The sequence below is a fragment of the Dryas octopetala genome, chromosome 8 (assembly GCF_963921425.1).
Source record: "Dryas octopetala chromosome 8, drDryOcto1.1, whole genome shotgun sequence".
Classification (NCBI taxonomy): Eukaryota; Viridiplantae; Streptophyta; class Magnoliopsida; order Rosales; family Rosaceae; genus Dryas; species Dryas octopetala.
Window position 1 is genome coordinate 18,325,500 of NC_141373.1, and position 22,054 is coordinate 18,347,553.

General features: G+C 33.9%; 1 protein-coding gene and 2 pseudogenes across 1 annotated transcript; 2 read left to right on the forward strand and 1 right to left on the reverse strand.

The window, feature by feature from the left end:
- Positions 1-7,565: 7,565 nt before the first annotated feature.
- LOC147277743 (vacuolar iron transporter homolog 4-like) lies at positions 7,566-8,490 on the reverse strand. Its single transcript, XM_086254453.1, has one exon. It carries the CDS (start codon positions 8,438-8,440, stop codon positions 7,727-7,729), a length of 714 nt encoding a protein of 237 aa, XP_086110579.1. The 5' UTR covers positions 8,441-8,490; the 3' UTR covers positions 7,566-7,726.
- A 7,890-nt stretch (positions 8,491-16,380) lies between these two features.
- LOC147277744 (uncharacterized) lies at positions 16,381-19,907 on the forward strand (annotated as a pseudogene).
- Positions 19,908-20,348: 441 nt separating this feature from the next.
- On the forward strand, positions 20,349-22,035 carry LOC147277745 (uncharacterized; annotated as a pseudogene).
- The last annotated feature ends 19 nt before the right edge of the window (positions 22,036-22,054 follow it).

Here is a 22,054-nt window from a genome sequence, read left to right on the forward strand (position 1 = left end):
TAAAAAGGAGGTCTTCTAGTAGATACTTTTCTGTAATTAATAATTAAATTATTTGTTTTGTTCCGTCAGGCATAATTAATTGACCATGCTTTATAGGGAACACTTAATGTCCTTAGATTGTGTGCTAAGGTTTCATCTATCAAAAGGGTGATTATAACATTGTCTATGGCAGTAGTTGCATTTACTAGAAAACCTCTTGCTCTGAATGTACGTAATAATTTTTCAATTTAATATGTCTTGTGTGTTCTCTGTGTAATAGCTCTTGTGAATGCTGATTCATTGAATTTATACTGTCAATGATACCAGAATTGCTTATGTGTTCTTCAATTTTTATGGTAGTTTTGCTTCTTGCCCTATTATGGTTATTGTTGTTCTTTCTTTGTACCAAACCTATACATGTAGTTGTTGAGACTGAATGTCCTTTTAAAAAAAAATTTTGGCAATATATTATTTGGAATCTTATGTTTGATCATTAATTTATTTCATGAAGGTTTCTTGTCTACCTGCTTTTGATAATTTGAGCGAATTGAAGCTGGTTGTTCTTGATTGCTGTTACTGGTGGGTAGAGTTGCTCAAGAGATCACCTAATCTGAAATATTTGCAGGTACAAAGTACTTCTCTTTTGTATTTTGGACTTTCAACATTTTCTTTCTTCTATGCAACCGTGTTTATGAAGGATATTCCTTCTTTGTGATTGGGTGAGTTTTGTTAGCTAGGTAATTAAGTACTTCTTTGGGTAGTTGAATTATGATTGAATAGGTTGTGCTATATCTACTTACTGGTTCTGATTATTTCTCATACATAGGCAACGCTGGGCATATTTGGACAACTATCGCAGCGCCTTTAGATGACACATTTGCTTTAGCTTTGGTATTTTCCTTTCCTCATTAATGTGTTAAAATTAATTTTAATTATCTCCCTTGCTAGCTCCATGTGTATTTGTGGTTTTTGTAGATCATATTCTATCTAAATTAAAAGTACACAGGACAACATTATTTGTTCTTGATTTCATTGACTAGTCACATGGTCATTTGTAATTAAGAGGGGATTATCTGACACAACTCCTTGGTTTGGAGGGCACATTGATTAAATTAAAATATTGGGACAGAAGAATCCCAATAAATGTGAAATCAAAAGTTTGTTGTACCTATATACTTATTTTTAGCAAATGCATGAATAACAAATAATTTAAAATTTTGCAATTGAGAAAAGAGAATGGGAATTAAGAGAACATAAAAGGAGAAGGGATACTCGTAGCACAATGCTGTGTTATATTTTGGTATTTGTTAGTCTTAAGTTTTTCTTTATTTATACTTATTGGGGCTGAATTGTATTATCTATATTTAGCTTTGTGCTATATATCTAATTTGGGGGAAGGTCAATATTTGTTTTTATGAAAAAAATTGGGGGGAGGATGACTTCTTTGCAACTTATGCTACTTGAACCATTTAATTGATATTTAAACTCCAACAACCAATCACAAGTTTTCTTGCTTATTGGATGATTTCTTGCTTATTATTGTTTTTTATTCAATTGATATGCAAGAGAGAGAGGTGTATACTATTTTGTAAGTCTTAGAACATCTTTATCTTTCTCTTTGGCATTGTGGACAGAAGCTAGCTAGGATATGGATCTATATCTTTTTCTTTCACTTTCTATTTTTCTCTTTGTCCTAAAAAATGTTGTCTTTCACTCTCTGCACACATCAACCATTCCCTTTTCTCTTTCTTTTTATTTATTTTTCATGTCAATGTAGGATTGTTTTATAGTTTATAATGTTATTTATATATAGTTATGAAGTAACAATGTTATTTTGTTGTAACAAAAGCAGAGATTCGAGGGTAGATTGGTCTGAAGATCAATTAAACCATTGCATTTACAGACGTTTTGGTGCTGTTGAGTGCAAAGAGGTATTTTTAAATGCTTAATTTAAATGGAGTCATTACATTAAATGAAATCATTGCATTTGACTATATGTTATTAGACATATAGACAACTCAATTGAGAAAATCTCTTGTTTGGTACTAGTCTTTCTTTACTAATTTTCATTTATATATCTATTTTTTGCTCTATCACTTTGAAATGCAGAATTTGTTATTTTAAGTTTTGTGCAATTGAGTAATTGATATGGGATCGGTTCTCTAAGAGTTTAGGCTACAAACAATGCTGAAGAGTTTTAAAAAAGTACCTTTATGTACAAAGATTTATTCTGAGTTTGCTGAAATCATCTCATCCTGCAGTACATTTATGTACGATAAGGTTTTTTTATCATTGGGCTAGATTTATCAACTGTAACTTTTATGGCTATATAATGTCAATTTCTCCTCCAGAACAAGTTTATGTAAATATTAAATTTTGTTCATCTGTCTAGGTAGATGCTTGCAGGATATTTCTTTTTTTTTTTTTTCCTTATTGTCTCTAGGTTATAGGCTTATAGTGTTCCAATTATGATTCTGATTGTATTGACAGAAATATGTTGGGTTGTACTTGCTGTGGAGTTGTATCTTGCTGGTGCTGCAACAAATTCTCAAGATGGGATTACATATCTTTTTGGAAGATGCCCTACATGAGCTCAAGGAGATGGTTGAACAGAATATGCGTTGATTTGTTAGTATTCTCACTGACCCAAAATGTTGAACTGTTTTCCTCTCTGTCTATAGCTAAGAGGTGTTTTGCAGTTGGGAGACTTGGATATTGTTGGTTTTCTTTTTTGAAGTTTGGTATTTGTAGCCTTAAGATTAGTATTTAGTATTTTGTAAGGTACTAATTGTGATACTTATGGAGCCTTAAGGTGTTTAATTGGAGTAACTTCTATTTTGAAACTACTATACTTTTTTTTATCAATTGAAACTATTGTACTTTAGGACCAATTTCCATTTTAAATGCTGTATAGAAAAATTTCTCAGTGGCAATTTAAAAATGCAAAGAAATAATTTGGGAGCAGGCACCAAAAAATGTCAACAATAAATACTATAGCGTTCATTAAATGCTGGGAAAAAAGAACAATAGCGTTTTAAAATGCTATAGTAAGGGCATTAAACGCTATTATACACAATATTATAAGAACCAAAAAACACCATTATAGAGTCCCAATAATAGTGTTTCTAGTATGTTATAGCATTTTAGAAACGCTATTATAGTATATTTCTATAGCGTTTGGAAATGCTATAATAGATGTGCTCTTTTATAGCATTCTAAAAACGCTATCAAAAAGTTCGACCTATTATAACGTCGGCTGTCATAGCGTTTTGGATAATGCTATTATAAGGGTTTTATAGCGTTTTTTGAGTGCTATAAATGACCATTTTTGTTGTAGTGAAGGTACACATGATTTTCTGTTTGTATGTCTCTATGTTGATGATTTAATTTATACGAGTACTAAACTGAAGATGGCAGAAGTTTTTAAGAAGGATATGATGAAGGAATATGAGATGACAGATTTGGGCACTATGAGATATTTTTTAGGAATTCAATTTCAACAATCAGATGAAGGAATTTTTATTTGTCAAGAAAAGTATGCAGAAAATCTCTTGAAACGTTTCAATATGTTGAATTGCAAACCAATGGGTACTCCAATGGCAATTAATTTGAAACTTTCAAGTAATGATGGAGCACCTAAAGCTGATGCATCTATGTATAGTGTTGTTGGATCACTAATTTATTTAACAAACACAAGGCTAGACATTGTTCATGCAGTAAGTGTGGTATCTCGATTCATGAGTGATCCAAGTAATAATCATTTTGCTGCTGTGAAAAGAATATTAATGTATTGCAAGGACCAAAGGATATGACATCAGATATACTCAAGAGAAAGAAAGTGTTTTAGTTGGGTTCAAGGACAGTGATTGGGCTGGTTCGATTGATGATAGAAAAAGCACATTCGGCCATGTATTTTTCTTGGGAAGCAAAATTATATCATGGTCATCCAAGAAGCAGATGACAATGGCATTATCTACAGCAGAGGCTGAAAATATTTCAGCCACAAGTGCAGCATGTGAAGCCATTTGGTTAGCGTAGAATTTTGTCAGATCTTCATCAAGAACAAAACTCTCCAACTGATATATATTGTGATAACATGTCCACAATTGCAATGACAAGAAACCATGTTTATCATAGCAGGTCAAAACACATCGAGCTCCGCCATCATTTTATCAGAAAGTTAGTTGAGGATAAAGAAATCGAAATGAAGTTTTGTAGCAGTGGCGAGCAGATAGCAGATGTATTCACCAAAGCACTTCCAAGAGAGAAATTCTATTTTTTTCCGCAATAAGTTAAGCGTGCAAGAGAAAATGCATTAAGGGGGAGTGTTAAAATTAATAATGTATTTTCTGTAGTTTAGTTTTTCTACAGGTAGTCTTGACTTTTCCTAAAGGGTATTAGTTGTGTCCTCTCATGAAGATGTGTATTTGTAACTATAAATAAGCCAACAATATGACATATTCGATATATGAAATTTATCAATTAACTATATATTCTCTCTGCCTTTCATAACTTCCTACAATATATTATAGTTATGTGATCTTTCCCCCAACAAATCTTTCATGGGGCATGTTGAGATATCCTCTCACGATGAGGTGGGCTATACCCATAAACAAGTCTTACATGAGGCACACCTCATTGTAATAATTGATCAATATAAAAAATGGAAGCTCCTTCTTATCCGAAAAAAACCCAAAAGAAACGAAAGGTAATTATACTCTATATATATATATATATATATATATATATATGCAGCCGTACTTATTAACAAACTCTCATGTAATAACTTTACGCAACCCTAAAGTTAAAGGCACAATTTATTGAGCATAATATTTGCAAGTTGATCATAGCTAGAGAGAATTCATATATGCGACCCTACTAACTAACTCCAAAGTAGTTACGTACTTTATGCAGCCAATAAAGTTAAGGGCAGTTGATTTTATATAGCCAGTTGATCATATAGATAAGAAAATAAGTAAACTAATTAAGCATATATATTTTCACTCCTATTTCGACATATAATGGATAATTGATCCTATTATCTATACTATCTCTATAGTACTAGTCTTTAAAGTAGAAATTATTTTAAGCTGTGTAACTTTTATGGATCCTAAAATGCGTTACTACAATAGTCATGGCTTGTGTCGAGTGGGTGCAGTTTTTAGAAACCAGGTTGGTGAGGTGATGGGTGTTGTTGCATTGCAAGACACGCAACTATATATGCAAGGGCCTAGTGGTGTTTTTGATATATGCAAACATTCATTTCCGCATCTTCCATGATAAATATACTTAATATATTTTATAAGAGGAATGCTATTCATGACTCTCTCCAATCTACATTTTCTTTTATTATTCTCATTTTGCAGTGTAAATTTATGATCAGAATCGTTTATTTTTTAGATCATTCTATAAAGATCATCTCTACAAAAAATCAATCAAATCGGAAATCATTTGGTTATGTACTTGTGATCAAATAAGCAGACGATAAATTGATATAAATTTGATTCACCGTTTATTTATTTGATAACAATTACATGACCAAACGATTTTCAATTTAGTTCATTTTTTGCAGATACGATCTTCAAAGAATTACTCAAAAAATGAACAGTTTCGATCATAATTAAAAATATATTCTGAAATTAGAATAATAAAAGAGAAGATCGGTGGAGAAGGTAGATTGGAGAAATTAAGTGGATAACATAATATATATGTTCAACTCGATTTATGATATAGATGAGCGTCAGAACGCTTCTTTATTAGTTTTAAAAAACTCTTTGTTAGTGTCAGTCATTAATTAGCATGTAAAAATTGTATCTAACCAACAATAATAAGTGTCTTTTTTTTTTTTTTTTTTTCTTTGTATGTATTATTATTTGTATAATAATGTATTAACATACTATAAATAACATGTAAAAAATTATGTAAATAACTGTTGGTACTGCCTTTGATTGTGGTCAATTTATCATCTTTTCCCTGTCTCCTACGTCATACATATATGGTGGTTGTCAAATAAAACTTTTGTTGGTGGTGACAATTTGTGCTGGATATCATGATGATATGCATGTACCTCCAATTAATTTAGAAAGCAATGCATGGTAGATTGTGAAATAAGGCAAAGAAAAAAATTAAAGGGTGCAATATATATCGATCTCCGCATCTATTAATCATAGGCCGGTCCATAATTTAACATAAATGTACTGTTTTTTCGTCTTTAATTTTGTTTTTTTTTTTTTGAGAATAAAGCATATCATTGTATTAAAATAGCCAAAAAGGCAGAGAGAATACAAAATATGAGCCCAAAGGCTTACAAGAAAACAAAAACCCACAAAAGTGGAGCAAAAAATCCCACAGAAATTCGAAGATCTCATAACATCGGCATCGAGCAGATACTATAGTCATCAAACGGAGCCAGAGAGGCACCGTAGGAATTAGCGAACTAGTCGCGTTTGGATTCACGATCCTACCAACATCTCTAAGTCGAGGCTGACAATAGCGCAAAGTAGTGGATGTGGCAATAGTAACTGGTGGAAATATGACCGGTACCGGCGAAAATAATGACTCACTAACACCTTGTGATGAGCGCCAGAGAAAACCTGAAAGCATCAAAACACAAAACAAACCAAAACAAACAAAATCTGAAAAACTCTCACGAAGAGAGGTGAAGAAACTCTCACAAGGAGAGATGAAAACGCTCTCACTTATTGGGATGAGAGTATCCCAAAGGACAAAAATAAAAACACAGAAAAAGGAAAAGAAAAACAAAGGAGAGAAGGGCGAGGGGAGGAGCAGTCTGTGAGAACACAAGGGCCGCCCCTCCCCCATGGAGAGGTTGAGGGGAGGAGAGAGTTTTTTCTTTTGGGATGGCGGCTAGTTTCGTCTTTAATTTTGTTGAATTGTTACTTTTAATATTTACTTAAAAGTAGATTTGTCATGAATAATTAATTATTGACCTAATAATATTTCTTTTTCTCTTTATAATATTGGAGAGATTTCAAATTTGAATCTATCTTTATTCAGATTAAAAAAATAAAAAAAACAGTATTTGTTATGTATCACATTATATATAATTAACTATAATTAACACTTTACATATTTAGTTGTATTTATCGCAAAACTTAACAAGTGTAACAGTGGTGATTACATCTTGATCATTAAAAGTGGTGATCACCAAAACGTAGGTGTATATATATATATTGATCGCCAAAAATGAAATTAAACTAGCAAATTTATTCTCCTTTCGAGCATAGGCATGGTAAAGTTACCAAAACGTATGGATATGTCTTGGTTTTGAGTTGGATAGATATATCCCTAAAATAATGCAGTCAAGTAAAAGACATGAAAAAAAACAGTGTCATGAAACCGTTATGAGTAATATTCACGCACTACCATTTTATCGATCAGTTATATATCTGAACTAAATGAAATGAAAACTTTACGGTTAAAAGTACGTACTTTAACTGTTAATTTTTTTATCCAAAATTCTAATGGGTTACTTACTTAGCACTCCTCACTTAATACTACAAATTAATATGCATTTCATTCCTTTAAAACTGAGGTTACATGCAACAAGCAAAGTTCACTCGATCCCTATATATGCTGCTATGCACATGCATCCTGTCACGTTTTCCACCCCCTCAAAAAAAAAAAAAAAAAAAACAAAAACAAAAAAAAAAGTGAAAAATCTAAGAACATAGCTAGAGTTATGAGGTGGGTAGGTCTTAAACTCTTAAATCTTAATTAATTTCTCTTACAGCCCACTAGAGCCAATTAACTTGGTTAACCCAAAGGTTATAGCCATAGCCATCAAACCCCCAACCAAAACCCTCATCACAGACCTCATAACTGGAGCCTTCCCCAGCGTTGCCCCCAACCACCCAAACACCACCAAAGCCAAGCTCACAGCCGCCGCAACCACTGCCAGCCTCACCCTGTACTCTCTTATAAACGACGCTGCCAGCAATGGGACCATTGCCCCCACTGAAAACGCAAGCGCCGAAGCCGCTGCAGCTTGTAGCGGGTTCGGCAGACTCTCCTCGTCCTCGTCCTTGGCCTCCTTCTTCGCTTCTGCCACGTGTACTGAGTTATTATTGGTTTGCTTGTTCTGACTGTCTCTCTTCAGTTGGGCAACCTCTATGTCCAACTGCGAGTAAACGGAGACGAACTCTCCGATGGCCATGCTACAAGCACCGGCTACTAGTCCGGCGAACCCGGTTAGGATCATGGCCTTGATGTCTTGTTTGACAGCTCCCACGCCCATCATTAACGATGCGGTTGAGATTAAGCCGTCGTTGGCGCCGAGGACGGCGGCGCGGAGCCATTGGGAGCGTTTCGAGTAGTCGAAAGAGCCGTCCTCGTGTTTGGAAAGGTTTTGGTGCTCGAGGTCGGTGGTGGTGGTGGTGGCGGTAGCGGGGACGGCGTACTTGCCGTCGGTTCGGGATGTTTCAATGTTTGTGGCTGCCATTTGAGAAGTGGAAGAGGAGGCCGGAAGAAGGCCGGGTTGATAAAAATTAATTGTTGTGTGAAGAAGAGATAATTGGAGAAGTGTGGAGAACACACGCCGTGAAGAAGGGTATTTATGGAGTAAGATGGTTCAATTATGGAGGAGGCAAGGGTGGGGTACGGCCACTAAACACTGATAACACTAATGGGGAAAGAAAAGTAGTGTGGTTACTTTGTATTATATGAGACCACCATGCTTAATCTTAATTAGGGAGCGTCTTCAACTCATATTTTAATAGATTTTAAAAAATTTAATAAAATTTAAGTGTTCTCAATTAAGAATTTAATGGATTTTATAAAAATCTAGGTGTACTCAACTCGGATTTTAATAAATTCTTTAGATATCCAAGTGTCTTAAAAAACTGATGGATTTCATTAAGTGATGGATTTTAATGGATTTGAATGAAATTTAATGGATTTTTTACACATAACATATTTTATGAGAAGTCCAGTTATTTCTCTTGGATTTTGATGAATTCTATGGATTTTCAAATCCATTAAAATTTGAGTTGGGGACACCCCCAAGCACTCGGTAGTGTAGTTTTTTTACTCTGCGTCCGTGTATACGGACATATTTGACTGAAACTTAATTTTTTATTTAGCTGGGTTTTCAATTAAAAATCTTTCAAAAATTGAGTTTATGAGTAATTTATTATAAAAATAGTTGCCTCCAATGCATTTTCAATAGTTATAGAATTAATAAATGAAATAGATTCGTAGTGGTTTTTTTATAAGGAATTGTCAAGTAGAAGTTCAATTAACTTTTTTTTTGTAAATATTGTCATGCAGAGATTTAATTCATTTTTTTCTTAATTTTAATAGGGAACAATAAGTTTTTTATGGAAATAATTCATAACAAAATGGAAATGGGATTTGTTCCTAAAACTGTGTTAGATAGCCCGCCCCCTTAGAGCCTTGACTATATTATAGCCTCTATATTTGTTTATATATCTATATATAGAGGAGCGCTCTAGAGCTAACTAGTTAGTAAGATAATACGACACTAATCATCATTTTGAGTCCACTATACACAATGTAATCTCATGATCCAAACTATTTATTTTTTAGGTTTTCATTCAAAGATCATCCTTGTAAAAAATCAACAAAATTGGAAATCGTTTAACCAAGTATTAGTAAGCTAATTGTGCTCATGAAAATAGACGAACACAAATTTTTCAATAAAATATTAAATGATTGTAATGATAATCGAATGGCTAAATGATTTCTGATTTGGTTGATTTTTTGTAAGGTTGATTTTTGAATGGAGACCTAAAATATGAATGGTTTGGATCATGAGATTACATTGTGTAGTGGACCCAAAATAGTGGTTAGGACTGTATTATTTTACTAACTGATTAGCTCTAGAGCATTTTTGTATATATATATATCCCTATTTAGATTAAAAAAAAAAAAAAAAAAACCTTGTGTTCTTCATCCCTATAAGTACCTCCGTGATTGAGATGAATGATCTAATGTTTTGACCCAAAAAAAAAAGAAAAAAAGAATGAGTTTCTTATTTATTTAAGTGGCTCTATATATGAAGGCCCATGATCAAGAGATTGCCACGTACTACATGCATGCATGTTCATGATGTTGGATCAAGACCAACTTTGCAGGGGAAATCTATGCTGAGTTCTGCTAGTTCTATTATCTCATGAACTGACTAGCCGGCCATCTTTTACATCATTACATCATCTATCTAATAAATCTTAAATTTATAATAAATTTTCAGTTAAAGGGAAAAATAGAAAATAAAAATTTTGCTGCATGAAGACCCAATTCTCAGCTTCTGATATTTGAAACTGAGATGAGAAAATTTGGACAAAAAAAAAAAAAAAAATTGTACAAATTACAAAGAGAAATATGTGAATTGAAGGAGCTAACTAATTAAGTAGGAAGAAAGTGTTGCATGCATGCACTAATTGGTAGAATATAGATTGTGATGGGGAAATTAATTAAGGACAAATATGATTATTAATTGTGATATACGTACGCAATAGTACGTAATTCTGTTGAGGAAGCAAAGAATAATAGAAAGATTAACACCGCGACAGCTTTATTGACATTTATCATGAAAAGATAAAAGAGTAAATGAAATGAAATGAGAAAGGATAAGACGTATGTACTTTTAAAGGCAGTTATAGCGGATACCCCGGCCAAGCTCATGAGCAAAGCGTGACTCGATCACTGACTGACTATCAAACAAGACAAAGCTCCACAACGGAAGCTATGACATAAACAATGGAAGCTAGCTAGCAATAATTCAAGGCTTTCTTTTCTATCTTAATTCTTTTTTGTTTTTTATTTTTATTTCTTTTTGGTTATATACAATTTTTGTTAGTTTATTTTGGTAGCTAGCTAGCTAGCTCTCCTATATATATAACAACATGTACTGGTAGGAGATAAATTAAGATTTGTAACTTGGTTTAGAAATTTTAGAGACCTAGAATCAAGTTGATGGTTTCATATATATGGACTTTAATTAATTTAGTGGCTGGTTTAATTAACATATGACATTGCATTTCCACATCCACATACGCATATTCCAAACATAATGTTAGAGGTTGATATTCTTTGTCAAGCGACCCAGTTCAATATTGGATTTTAAAGTAAGCCAAATCGATCGGATCCCGGCCATGCATGCATATATAGACATCAAATCAGGTAGGATTTGCACATGTTAGCTCATATATACATATGCTGTTGTCACCCAAATTTGTGCCAACAAAAAAGAAACAAGATCAAATCTGTCATTGTTAAAACCTAAACAACTAAATATTATATAGAGGTCCATTCAGGCGTGGATGTCTGTACGTTCGCACCCAGCGTCGAGCGCTTGGTGCAGCGCTCAGCCGTTGTAAAAAAAATTATATATATATATATATGAACGTTCAACGATTAACTAGTTCTGGCAAAAAAAAAAAAAAAACGATTAACTAGTAAATTAATTAGTAAGATAATTACACAGCATAACCATGCACCCTTTTGGAATTGACAATAAGAATTATATAATCTGATTATCGATCCATTAATTAGTGGCTTTGTAAATCATTTGGAGAAAGCCCTTTAGTACATGACCATACATACATTACATACTCTTGCATACGAAAAACCTACTGAAAAAAAGAAAAGAAAAAAAGAGGCTCAAAGATGGATTGCTGAAGAAGAAAGCACTAGGTAGGTGTTGATAAAGAAAGAGAGTGGGGATCCATCAGATGATTAAAGATGATGGGAGGGAGGGTGCATTCCATACGAATGCCACTACCACTTCATTTTCATATTCAGTCAAAAAATTAACGGAATTAGGTTCTTTATCTTCTCGTCCTTTCTTTTCAGTGTCCCACACTTCCCACTCAAATATATATTGCACAATATATCAATAATGTGGCTTTATTGATCGATTTATATATGCCTCTTTTGAGCACTAATATTGGCTTTGTGTAAAGCCAACGTAGCAAACTAGAAACCTTTCTTTGAATGCATGTATAGTGGACCATCCAAGTTGTTTGTCTACTTATAAGCCAATAAATTCCACCTCATTAGACAAACATTGATCAACAAAACATTGAACTCTGGATTGACCCTCCTCACGATCACGTGCCAATCAACAAGTTTTATATGTGTTAACTGATTTTAAAAATGTATGGAACGTTTTTTTTCTAGTATATTAATTCTGAAATCAATATTTAATTTTCTCTTAATTGAATTGAATCCATTCGATTATAACCCCACAATAACTCTGTCTTCAACAAAGGGTAACCTACCTTTGTTAGTTTTAGTTGCTTTCGGCCTTGTTTTGAGAGTCTAAATGCCTTCTTTTCTTTGGGACCAAATCAAAGCGACTGCTTTTTCTGTTTTAGTCTATATCCTCACAGAGACAAATACAAAATGTACAGGGTACTGATTGACTCATCTAGTTTATGAGTGATTATACATATCTGAATGTACCTTTAGACTTTACACCGATGACTCGATGAGGGAGTAAGTAGCAAAGATTTTCCTCATTACCAAGAAATAAAAATATAGACCTAAAAAGATTATATATGGTCTTCCAAGACCTAATAAAGTGCAGAAGATAGTTGATGTATGTGCATTTTAAACAAACTGACGCACAATTAGAAAATGGAGCATACGTCACCGTACATTAGAACTTCAATTAATTAATTTTGACCGTCCATATAAGCTATATGTAGGCTAGAATGTAAGATCTTAAAAATTATGAGTTAATTATAGCAATAATCCATGAATTACATCCTGAGTATCACTTTTTTTTTTTGGCCAACCTGAGTATCACTTTAGTTCATTAATTTCATTTTGAAATTTTGGAGTCCATGAACTATTACATGATCAAGTATCACTTTAGTTCTTTTTGTAACTTATGTTATATTTTTCGTCTAAAATACTCATGTGCCGTGCACGTGACCCATATTTGAGGACTATATTTGTCCTCACAGTGCCTTACGTACCCCTCTTCAACATCTCATCCAACCCTTTTACATTCATCTCACCCTTACCTATGTATTGGTTGCTTCCTTATTCTGCTCAATAATTTTGAAAATTATTGTGCAAGGGCAATATGAGACGTTAAAGGAGGGGTAGGGCACTGTAAGGACAAAAATACCCCTTAAATATGTGTCACGTGCACGGTTTATAGGTATTTTAGACGAAAAATGTAATAGAGGTTACAAAAAGGACTAAAGTGATACTCGTGCAATAGTTCATGGACTCTAGAATTCCAAAATAAAATTCATGGACTAAAGTGATACTTGAAATATAATTCAAAGAATATTGCTATAATTAACTCTAAAAATTATTGTGTCCAACCGTGCGGATTACGGATGGTGGCCAGGACACTTCCTAGCTTATTGCGTACGTAAAAATGCATCGAACACACACAAAAATTTATCTACAAACCTCCTTGTATCCTCCAGTTCGGGTCATGACTCCAAAAATTGTGGCCAAAACTGTTTAACAAGTCCCTCTTTTTTTCCTTTGCTACTTAATTAACAAGTCCATTGGGGTTGTCCATTTGAGCTAATTATAGTAGCCGTAGCGGTTCATAAGGTGAATCGTGTGATTTTGGAGTTGCGTATAATAGTAGCATGAGTAAGATTGAGCTTAGCATATCCAATATATATGTTGTCCAAGACAGAAGCCAAACTAAGTCTTTTCACTCCTTTTATTGTTGAGTGGGTTACCATGACTTCAACATAGTGCAATATATATATATATATATATATATGTGTGTGTGTGTGTGTGTATGTTGGATAGGCCTGAATTATCGTTATCTGTTTAGAGTGGAATACACCTTGAATCAACGAAGTGGACCAAGTTCAAAAAGGGCGTGAGACAGATTTAACACACTTGTGCACCATATTATTCTCACTTGTCTTCTTGTTTAGCTTAAATATGAATAATATTAGATGTATAACATATCTCTAATAATAGTGAGACTCAACTATATGTACATGTGAACATTACCTCTACTGAAATGTGGTACCAAAATGTGATGCAAATAGTTTTATTTTCAAATAACAATAAAATATTATTTCTTGTATGTAATTTTTGTATTTCACGAAATGATACCCAAAAAATATATATATCTCTTACCTTTCCCATTCTAATTGAAGGCTTCTATAAAATACCTCCCAATTTGCTCTTGGTATCCTCCATGCTCACCATACCTCCTATTTATTTATTTTTTTAATTAGAGTAGGGGGATTGAACTTGGGTGCATTGTGAGTAATTTTACGGCCCTTCCAACTAAGTTACTTAACAATTATACCCCCTATATTTTAACTTATCACCTATCCTCACTACACTCTCAAATAAATTATGGCAATTTGATTGAAGTAGAAGCAAGTGGGAGTAAGTATATAACTTCTTTTCATTTGAGAAGGTGCACAAGGGTTCTGTTTTCCACTAGATTGAGGAAGGAAGTATCTCTTGTTATTGTGATATTCGGTTAGTTTGTATTTTCTGTTTAATTTAGATGTTTTGTTATGTATTATTTTTTTCTTCCTCCGGATTTACTTATCGAATAATAGAAAATTGAGTTTAATATTAAATAGTTAAATATAAATAGAACTTTTAATAAAAAAGGATATAAATAGAACTATTACTTTATGGCTTTATTACACTTTACTTACCTTAACTTTGAAATCAATCTCACTTCACCACCTAAAAAAAAATTGTATCAATTTACCACCTGAATTAAAAATTTGTTGCAATATATCACCTTTGTCTCATTTTGTCTAAACTTTTCTTAAAAATAATCACTACTACAAAATGCGTCAATTGTGGTGGACAGTGCTGGCGGATTAGCCTTGTCCAACAAGAATGCTAAATAATTCCTGGCGGACTGCCAGGATTACTCATATGTGGCAGATTAAACCGCTAGGATTACTCATATGTGGCGGTTATATCCGCCAAGATTAAATAAGCGGGAAAATTCCCGCCTTCAGAAGCTACGTTGACAGTTAAACTCAATCCTGTCGGATTAGACCGCCATCATATTTAATCATGGCGGTCCAAACCGCCAGGATTGATCTAACCTAATTAAAGTGTGCAGCCTCCCCTTCTTCCCTTTCATTTCTCTTCTTCTTCGCGTTCTTTCTTCTCCTTCGCCGCCTGTAAGTAAGCTGCAATTGTAAGATTTTTTATTTTTTTCTTCTTTTCTTCTTCTTCCCTTCTTCTTCTTCTTCTTCTTTGTAATATCTTCTTATTTTTAATTATGTTGTTGGATTCTCTTCTTTTCAGGTGCGGCCTTTGAAACTCGACTGGGGTTTGATTTGGGTCTTCCTTCGTTTGAACACGATTTTAGGTTGATTTTTGGTATTTTTGTGTTGATTTTGGGTCTGATTTTAGGTGATTTTAGGGTTGATTTTGGGTTTGATTTTGGTGCAGATTGGTTGATTTTTAAGCTTTTGAAACTCGATTGCAGCTAGATTGGGTGCGATCTGATTGCTCCTAGGTTGATTTTTCATTTCAAACAGATCTGATTTTGAGTTTCTAATTTAAGATTTTGGGTTTCAAACAGATCTGATTTTGGGTTTCATTTCTTTTATTTTTTCAAGTTCGATCGGCAATGGTGTAACAAAGATCGATTGGTGTTTGATTGTGCATCCTTTGATTTTTAGGTTGATTTTTCAGTTTAGCCTTTGATTTGGGTCTAATTTTTTGTGTTTGATTTGGATTTAAACTATGATTTTTTGTGTTTTATTTTGCAGGCCAACCCTTTGGTGCAGCAAGGTTTGGGTGGAGATATTGATTTGGCAACAAGGTTTTTCTATGTTGGATATTTTTTTTTTTTGTGGTTGTATGTTGATGTGTTGTAGTTAAAAATTTGTTAGAGCTAGAAATATGTTAAAAATTATTTATGCTTAATTTAATTGATAGATATGTATATGTTAGATTTGTGTTTATTTTGTCATATATTGCATGTTAGTGTTAATATATTATTAGGGTAGCATGAAAAATATTAATTATTTAGCTAACATACTATTTAAATTTAAAAATTCATGTATCAACCTTAAAAATAAAAATTATAAGAGAAATTAATTTATTAATTTGCTCCCCCTAATTTATTAATTTTTTCCTCCTAATTTATTAATTTTTGAATTTAATTTATTAATTTGTTCCTCCTAATTTGTGAATTTAATTTTTTACTTTGTTCCTCCTAATATGTGAATTTAATTTACTAATTTGTTCCTCCTAATTTATTAATTTGTAAATTTAATTTATTAATTTGTTCCTCCTAATATATTGAATGTTTTTTGAATTTAATCTAATAGGTATGGATAGGTACGCTTACATGATAGGGATTGAAAGATTGTAGGTGTCAGGGTCTAGAGTTTACATCTAAGAGTCGCGTAATATCTTGTGATTATTAGGAGGTAAAGCATGGATAGGAGTTGGTTGACGATACCGCGACAGTTAGAGGCATACGTAGATGGAATCAATTTGTTTTTGGATCAAGCGGCTACGAATGGTGTTGGGCCAAATAAGTTCAAATGTCCTTGTAAAAAATGTTGCAATTGATATATCTTTAGAAGACAAACTATTGTGGATCATCTTGTATGGCATGATATGGATAAAGATTAAAAAAAAAGCTTGGTGGCGTCAGCATAGGGAGCCTAACATTAGAGAGCCAAATTTAAGGATGATAGAATATGATGTAGGAGGAGAGATGGATGGTATGCATAATTTTCTTAATGACATATTTGTTCAACCAATAACGGAAGAAGAGGTTGGGTCGTCGACACAACCTTCTATTGTGGATGGGCATCCAGCAGAGGCTGAAAGTTTTTTCAAGTTGCTTGAAAAGGCAGATCAAGAATTGTCTCCTGGTTGTAAAGAGTTTAAGAAATTGGAGGCCGTTGTAAGATTGTACCAGATCAAGTATTTAGGGAGTTTGCCGGACAGTTTATTCACTACGTTACTAGAATTGGTAAAAAGAATGTTGTCTGATGGAGATTGTTTGCCCGAATCTTGTTATAAGGCAAAAAAACTTATAAATGGGTTGGGTCTCACGTATGAGAAGATGGATGCATGTCCTAATGATTGCATAGTATATTGGAAAGAAACCTCCAAATTAACTGCATATTCGGTGTGTGGCAAATCAAGATATAAAGATAACGAGGAAGAGGATACTTCTAGAAAGAAAGTCTCAGCTAAGGTTATGTGGTACTTCCTTCTAAAATCGAGATTGAAGAGGTTCTATATGCGAAGCATATTGCTGAACATATGAGGTGGCATGCAACTGAATGTCTCAAGGATGAGTTTATGAGGCATCCATCAGATTCTCAGGCATGGAAGCATTTAGATACTCTATACCCTGAGTTTGCATCAGAAATTCGAAATGTGCGTTTAAGGCTGGCAAGTGATGGATTTAATCCTTTTGGCCATATGATCAATGCCCATAGCACATGGCATGTGGTGATTTCTGTTTACAATTTGCCTCCATGGATGTATATAAAGCAACCAAATTTATTATTGTCCCTGTTGATTCTAGGATCGAGAAGTCCCGGAAATGACATTGATATGTATTTGCGACCATTAATTGATGACTTGAATGAGTTGTGGGAGGTAGGCACTACCACGTATGATGTGTTTTGAAACCAAACTTTTACGATGAAGGCTGCTATGTTATGGACCATTAGTGATTTTCCAGCTTATGGAATGTTGTCTGGATGGAGTACTAAGGGATATAAAGCATGTTCGCATTGCATGGATGATAATGTATCTGAACATTTGCCTGTGAGTCGTAAGATTTGTTATTTGGGGCATCAAAGATTTTTACCAATTGGACATAGGTTTCGAAGGGAACATGCAGCAATTAATGGTCATCGAGAGAATCGTCAGGTACCAACACAGTTGAGTGGGTTAGAATGCCTTGAACAACTATCTAGTTTGAGGTTCACTTTTGGAAAGCATGACAAAAATGCTCTTGTTGGATAAAGAAGACGAAGGCCTTCGATTTCTAGAAGTAATAACGGTCAATGGAAAAAGAAAAGCATATTTTTTGAACTACCATATTGGAGGCATCTTTTGATCAGACACAATCTCGATGTTATGCATATTGAGAAAAATATATGTGATAATGTGGTTGGAACATTGTTGGATATTGTGAAGAGGACAAAGGATGGACTGGCTGCACGTGCAGATCTTGAAGTCTTGAATATAAGACATAGCCAACTCCCTCGCAGAGAAGGAGATAGAACATTTTTGCCTCCGGCAATATTCACATTGAGCAAAGTAGAAAAAACCTCATTTTGCAAAGTGTTGTCTACTATTCGGGTTCCTGATGGATATTCATCAAATTTGTCTCGTTGTGTCAATGTGAATGAGAGAAAAATAAATGGGTTGAAAAGTCACGATTGCTATGTTTTAATGCAACAATTACTACCGCTTGCAATACGTGGTTTGTTACCCAACTCTGTCACTATGGTTTTACTAGAGTTGAGTGCAATCTTTAGACAGTTGTGTAGCAAGAAGGAATCTGAGGCAGCATTCAAACAACTTAACTCTAGAATTGCATTGACCTTATGTCAGATGGAGAAGATATTCCCTCCTTCATTTTTTGATGTCATGGTGCATCTCCCAATTCACTTGGCAAATGAAGCTACTATTGCAGAACCAGTTCAATATAAATGGATGTATCCCATTGAACGGTAATGATAATTTCGTTATGCTTAATTTGCACTCATCTTAGTTTTGATTCCCTAATTTGTTATTCATGTTAAATATTGAAGGTATTTGCAAACATTGAAGTGGTATGTCTGAAATAAGAGTCGTCCTGAAGGTTCTATTGCTGAAGGTTATTTGGTTGATGAGGGTTTATCTTTCTGTTCCATGTACCTTCGAGATGTTGATACTCATCGTAATCGTAAAGGTCGAAATGCAGATGGTATTGGACGTGGAGTTTCTAGTGGGTTATCAATTTTGACTCCACAGGCCAATATTTAAGTTCAGGTGAAATTGTGGAGGTTGATCTAAATGATAGGAATCGATGCCACATATACATTCTAGATAATTGTGATGAAGTAATCCCATTTAAAAGGCAACATGAAGACTTCTTGAGAGATAAACATTGAAGGGAAAGGTTCACTAGGCGACAAATCATGGAGTTAAGCAAGAAGGAATTTCCTGAATGGTTTAAGAAACATGTAAGAATCCAATTACTAAGTTTGCATTTTAATTTTTTTCATATATGTAATATTAATTTCTACCTCATGTTTAATTTTCACAGATTAATGCAAGATATTATGCTAATAATCCATTGATATCTGATGACTTGCATTGGCTAGCTAATCCTCCTCGTACACTTGTGACTAGATATAAATACCACATTATTAATGGTTTCAGATTTCGAATAAAATCGGTGGATGATAAGCATAAGAATCAGAATTGCGGTGTATTTGTACCTGCAAATATTCCGGGTGGTGTTGGGCAAGTTAATTGCTGTAGTGTTGTCACAGATATGTTTCTGGTTAGATATTGTGGTTCTACCGAGGCAGAAGATATGAGTCGTTGTGTGATTGAGTTGATAGTGGAAGTCTTAGGGGTATGAAGACGAATCAATATGGTTTTACCTTGGTGAAGTTCAATCAATTGAGATTTAAGAATGACCCTTTTATACTAGCTTCACAAACAATACAAGTATTTTATGTACAAGATTCAAATGAAACATATTGACATGTAGTGGTCTAAACGCATCAGAGAGATTTTTTGATGTATTAGAGGATAAAGATACAATTGATGATTATGCCATACCAAATCTGGATGATCAGGTACTTGACAATGAGGATATGCAAACAAGGGTTGGCGTAGAAGAGACACCTTTTGATGAAGCATTACCTTTGCCCACTGAGCTTGGCGTGGTTAATTCAATTGTTGACGATGACCTTGATGATGATATAGAGGCTTAAATTAGGTTTTTTTTTTTTTTTTTTTTGGTGTTATTATGTAATTAAGAACTATTATGTAATATTTTTTTAATAGTGGATTTTTTTTTTTTTTTTTTTTTGTGCTGGACTAGGTCCCGTGGTTTTTACCTTTCGAGGGTTTTCCACGTTAAAATATATTTGTGTGTCGATTTATTAGTTTTATTGCAATTTAATTTTCTTATCTTAATTAATATTTATGTAGTATATATGTATTTTGTGGTGTACATATCTATATACATGGTTAATTATAATTTAGTTAGATGAGTGATAATGGAGAATATATAGACGAGCACCACGATGAGCAAGTTGAGGATAGTTCAAATGGTAAGATATAGTTTGGTTATATAAAGTTTTTATTTATTCTATTATTTACAATATTTTTTTCATTCATATATATATATTAATTTTTATTAATATGTAGTAATGCCCCAAAGGAAAAGACGTGGTCCCAGAAAGATTAAGTAGGCTGGTAAAGATCATAGGGGCAAAGAGTATTGTGAATTTAGTGTGAGCGGAAAGTGCATTTCTCAAAACAGTATAGAGTTTTCCAAGTTTATATCTTCCAAGGTGAAAGATCCCAATAATATTCCCCTACTGCATGATTGGAGATTGGTTGAAGAAGAAACAAAGAACAATTTGTGGGACAGAATACGGGTATCAATTTATTTTTTTGAAATAACATTAAAGGTAAAATACTTGCAAATATTGACATATAACTGTTTTTTTAATTTTTTATGGATGTAGGGCACTATCACTTTTTATGATACGAATTTGGTAAAAATGTCAATCATTAAGACCATGACTTTGGCCATTGCTGAACATGCTTATGAAGAATACAGAAATTATTTGAAAGCGAAGTACTACACTAGCAGGCCAAGTCAGCGGCGATTGAGATGTCCCGATAATGTGGATCCTGTGTAGTGGGCGAAGATGGTGAAACATTGGGATAACCCAAAAATTCAGGTGACAACCTTTAATTAAATATTTAATAATACTACACATTGTGTAATTATGACTACTTCATGTTTTGTTTGACTTTTTAGGAGATAGCTGAGAAAAATAAAGCTAATCGTTCTCAACAATCGATGAGCCACACATCGGGATCGTGGACATTTGAACGTGTTCGTGAAGATTATGTAAGAATAGTTAATTTTTTTCATTTTATTGAGTTACAGTTTTATTTATATTCTACATTATTATTTTTTTAATGGTTTAAATTTTCAGAAGAAGAAGCATGGAGTTGAACCCGATCCTATTACTTTCTTTCGTGTTACCCACACGCGCAAAGACAATAGTTGGATTGATGCGCCATTGGAGTAGAGAAGGGTAAATATTTAACTAAATTTTTTTTCCATAATGTGTATTTTATGTTCTTAAATTTTAATTATAAATTTATCTAAATATTTGTATACTAGGTGTCCATGGAGAGTTCTGTTGACTTACGAGTTGAGTCTGGGGCGGATGATACTTCTGAACTTCGCACAGAAGTGTATGTTAAGGAGATGGGTCCTGAGAGAAAAAATAGAGTTAGGCTTTATGGACATGGGGTGACACCTGAAATGGTGCCTTATGCTAGGGCTCAAGCTAGTAGTTCTTCTCAAAGAACTTCGAGATCATCGAAGACAAGAGAAGTTCTTTTGGAGGCACAGTGCCTCGAATGGCAGAGGAAGCATGAGGCTGTGCGGCAAAGCAAAATGCCCAAGCTGAGGCAATTGAGCTGTTAAATACTCAGCTATAGCAGCAGCAGCATCAGCTAATGATGTTTATGCAGCAGCAACCACATGTGATGATGCAGACACAGGCACACCCGCAGAGCTCGCATCCACAACAGCTTTCTAGCCAGAGTCAGCCTCTACATTCTCCCTATGCTATGTTCCCAATGAATCCTATGTACAAGATGTCTTTTATGCCTCAGTCACCGTTGCAAATGCCAGGATATTGGCCAGAGGTACCTTCTCCTAGTGCCTCACATCATTCTACAGGTGGTGGATTTGCCAGATTGCTTTCCGGTCATATAGTTGATGACAAATTTTTGAGACATTTCGGTCCACAGGGAGGATCAGAATCACATTCAGCTTCTGGTTTGGGTTCTGCTACTGGACTTGAGTAGATTAGTTTAGTTTGTATAA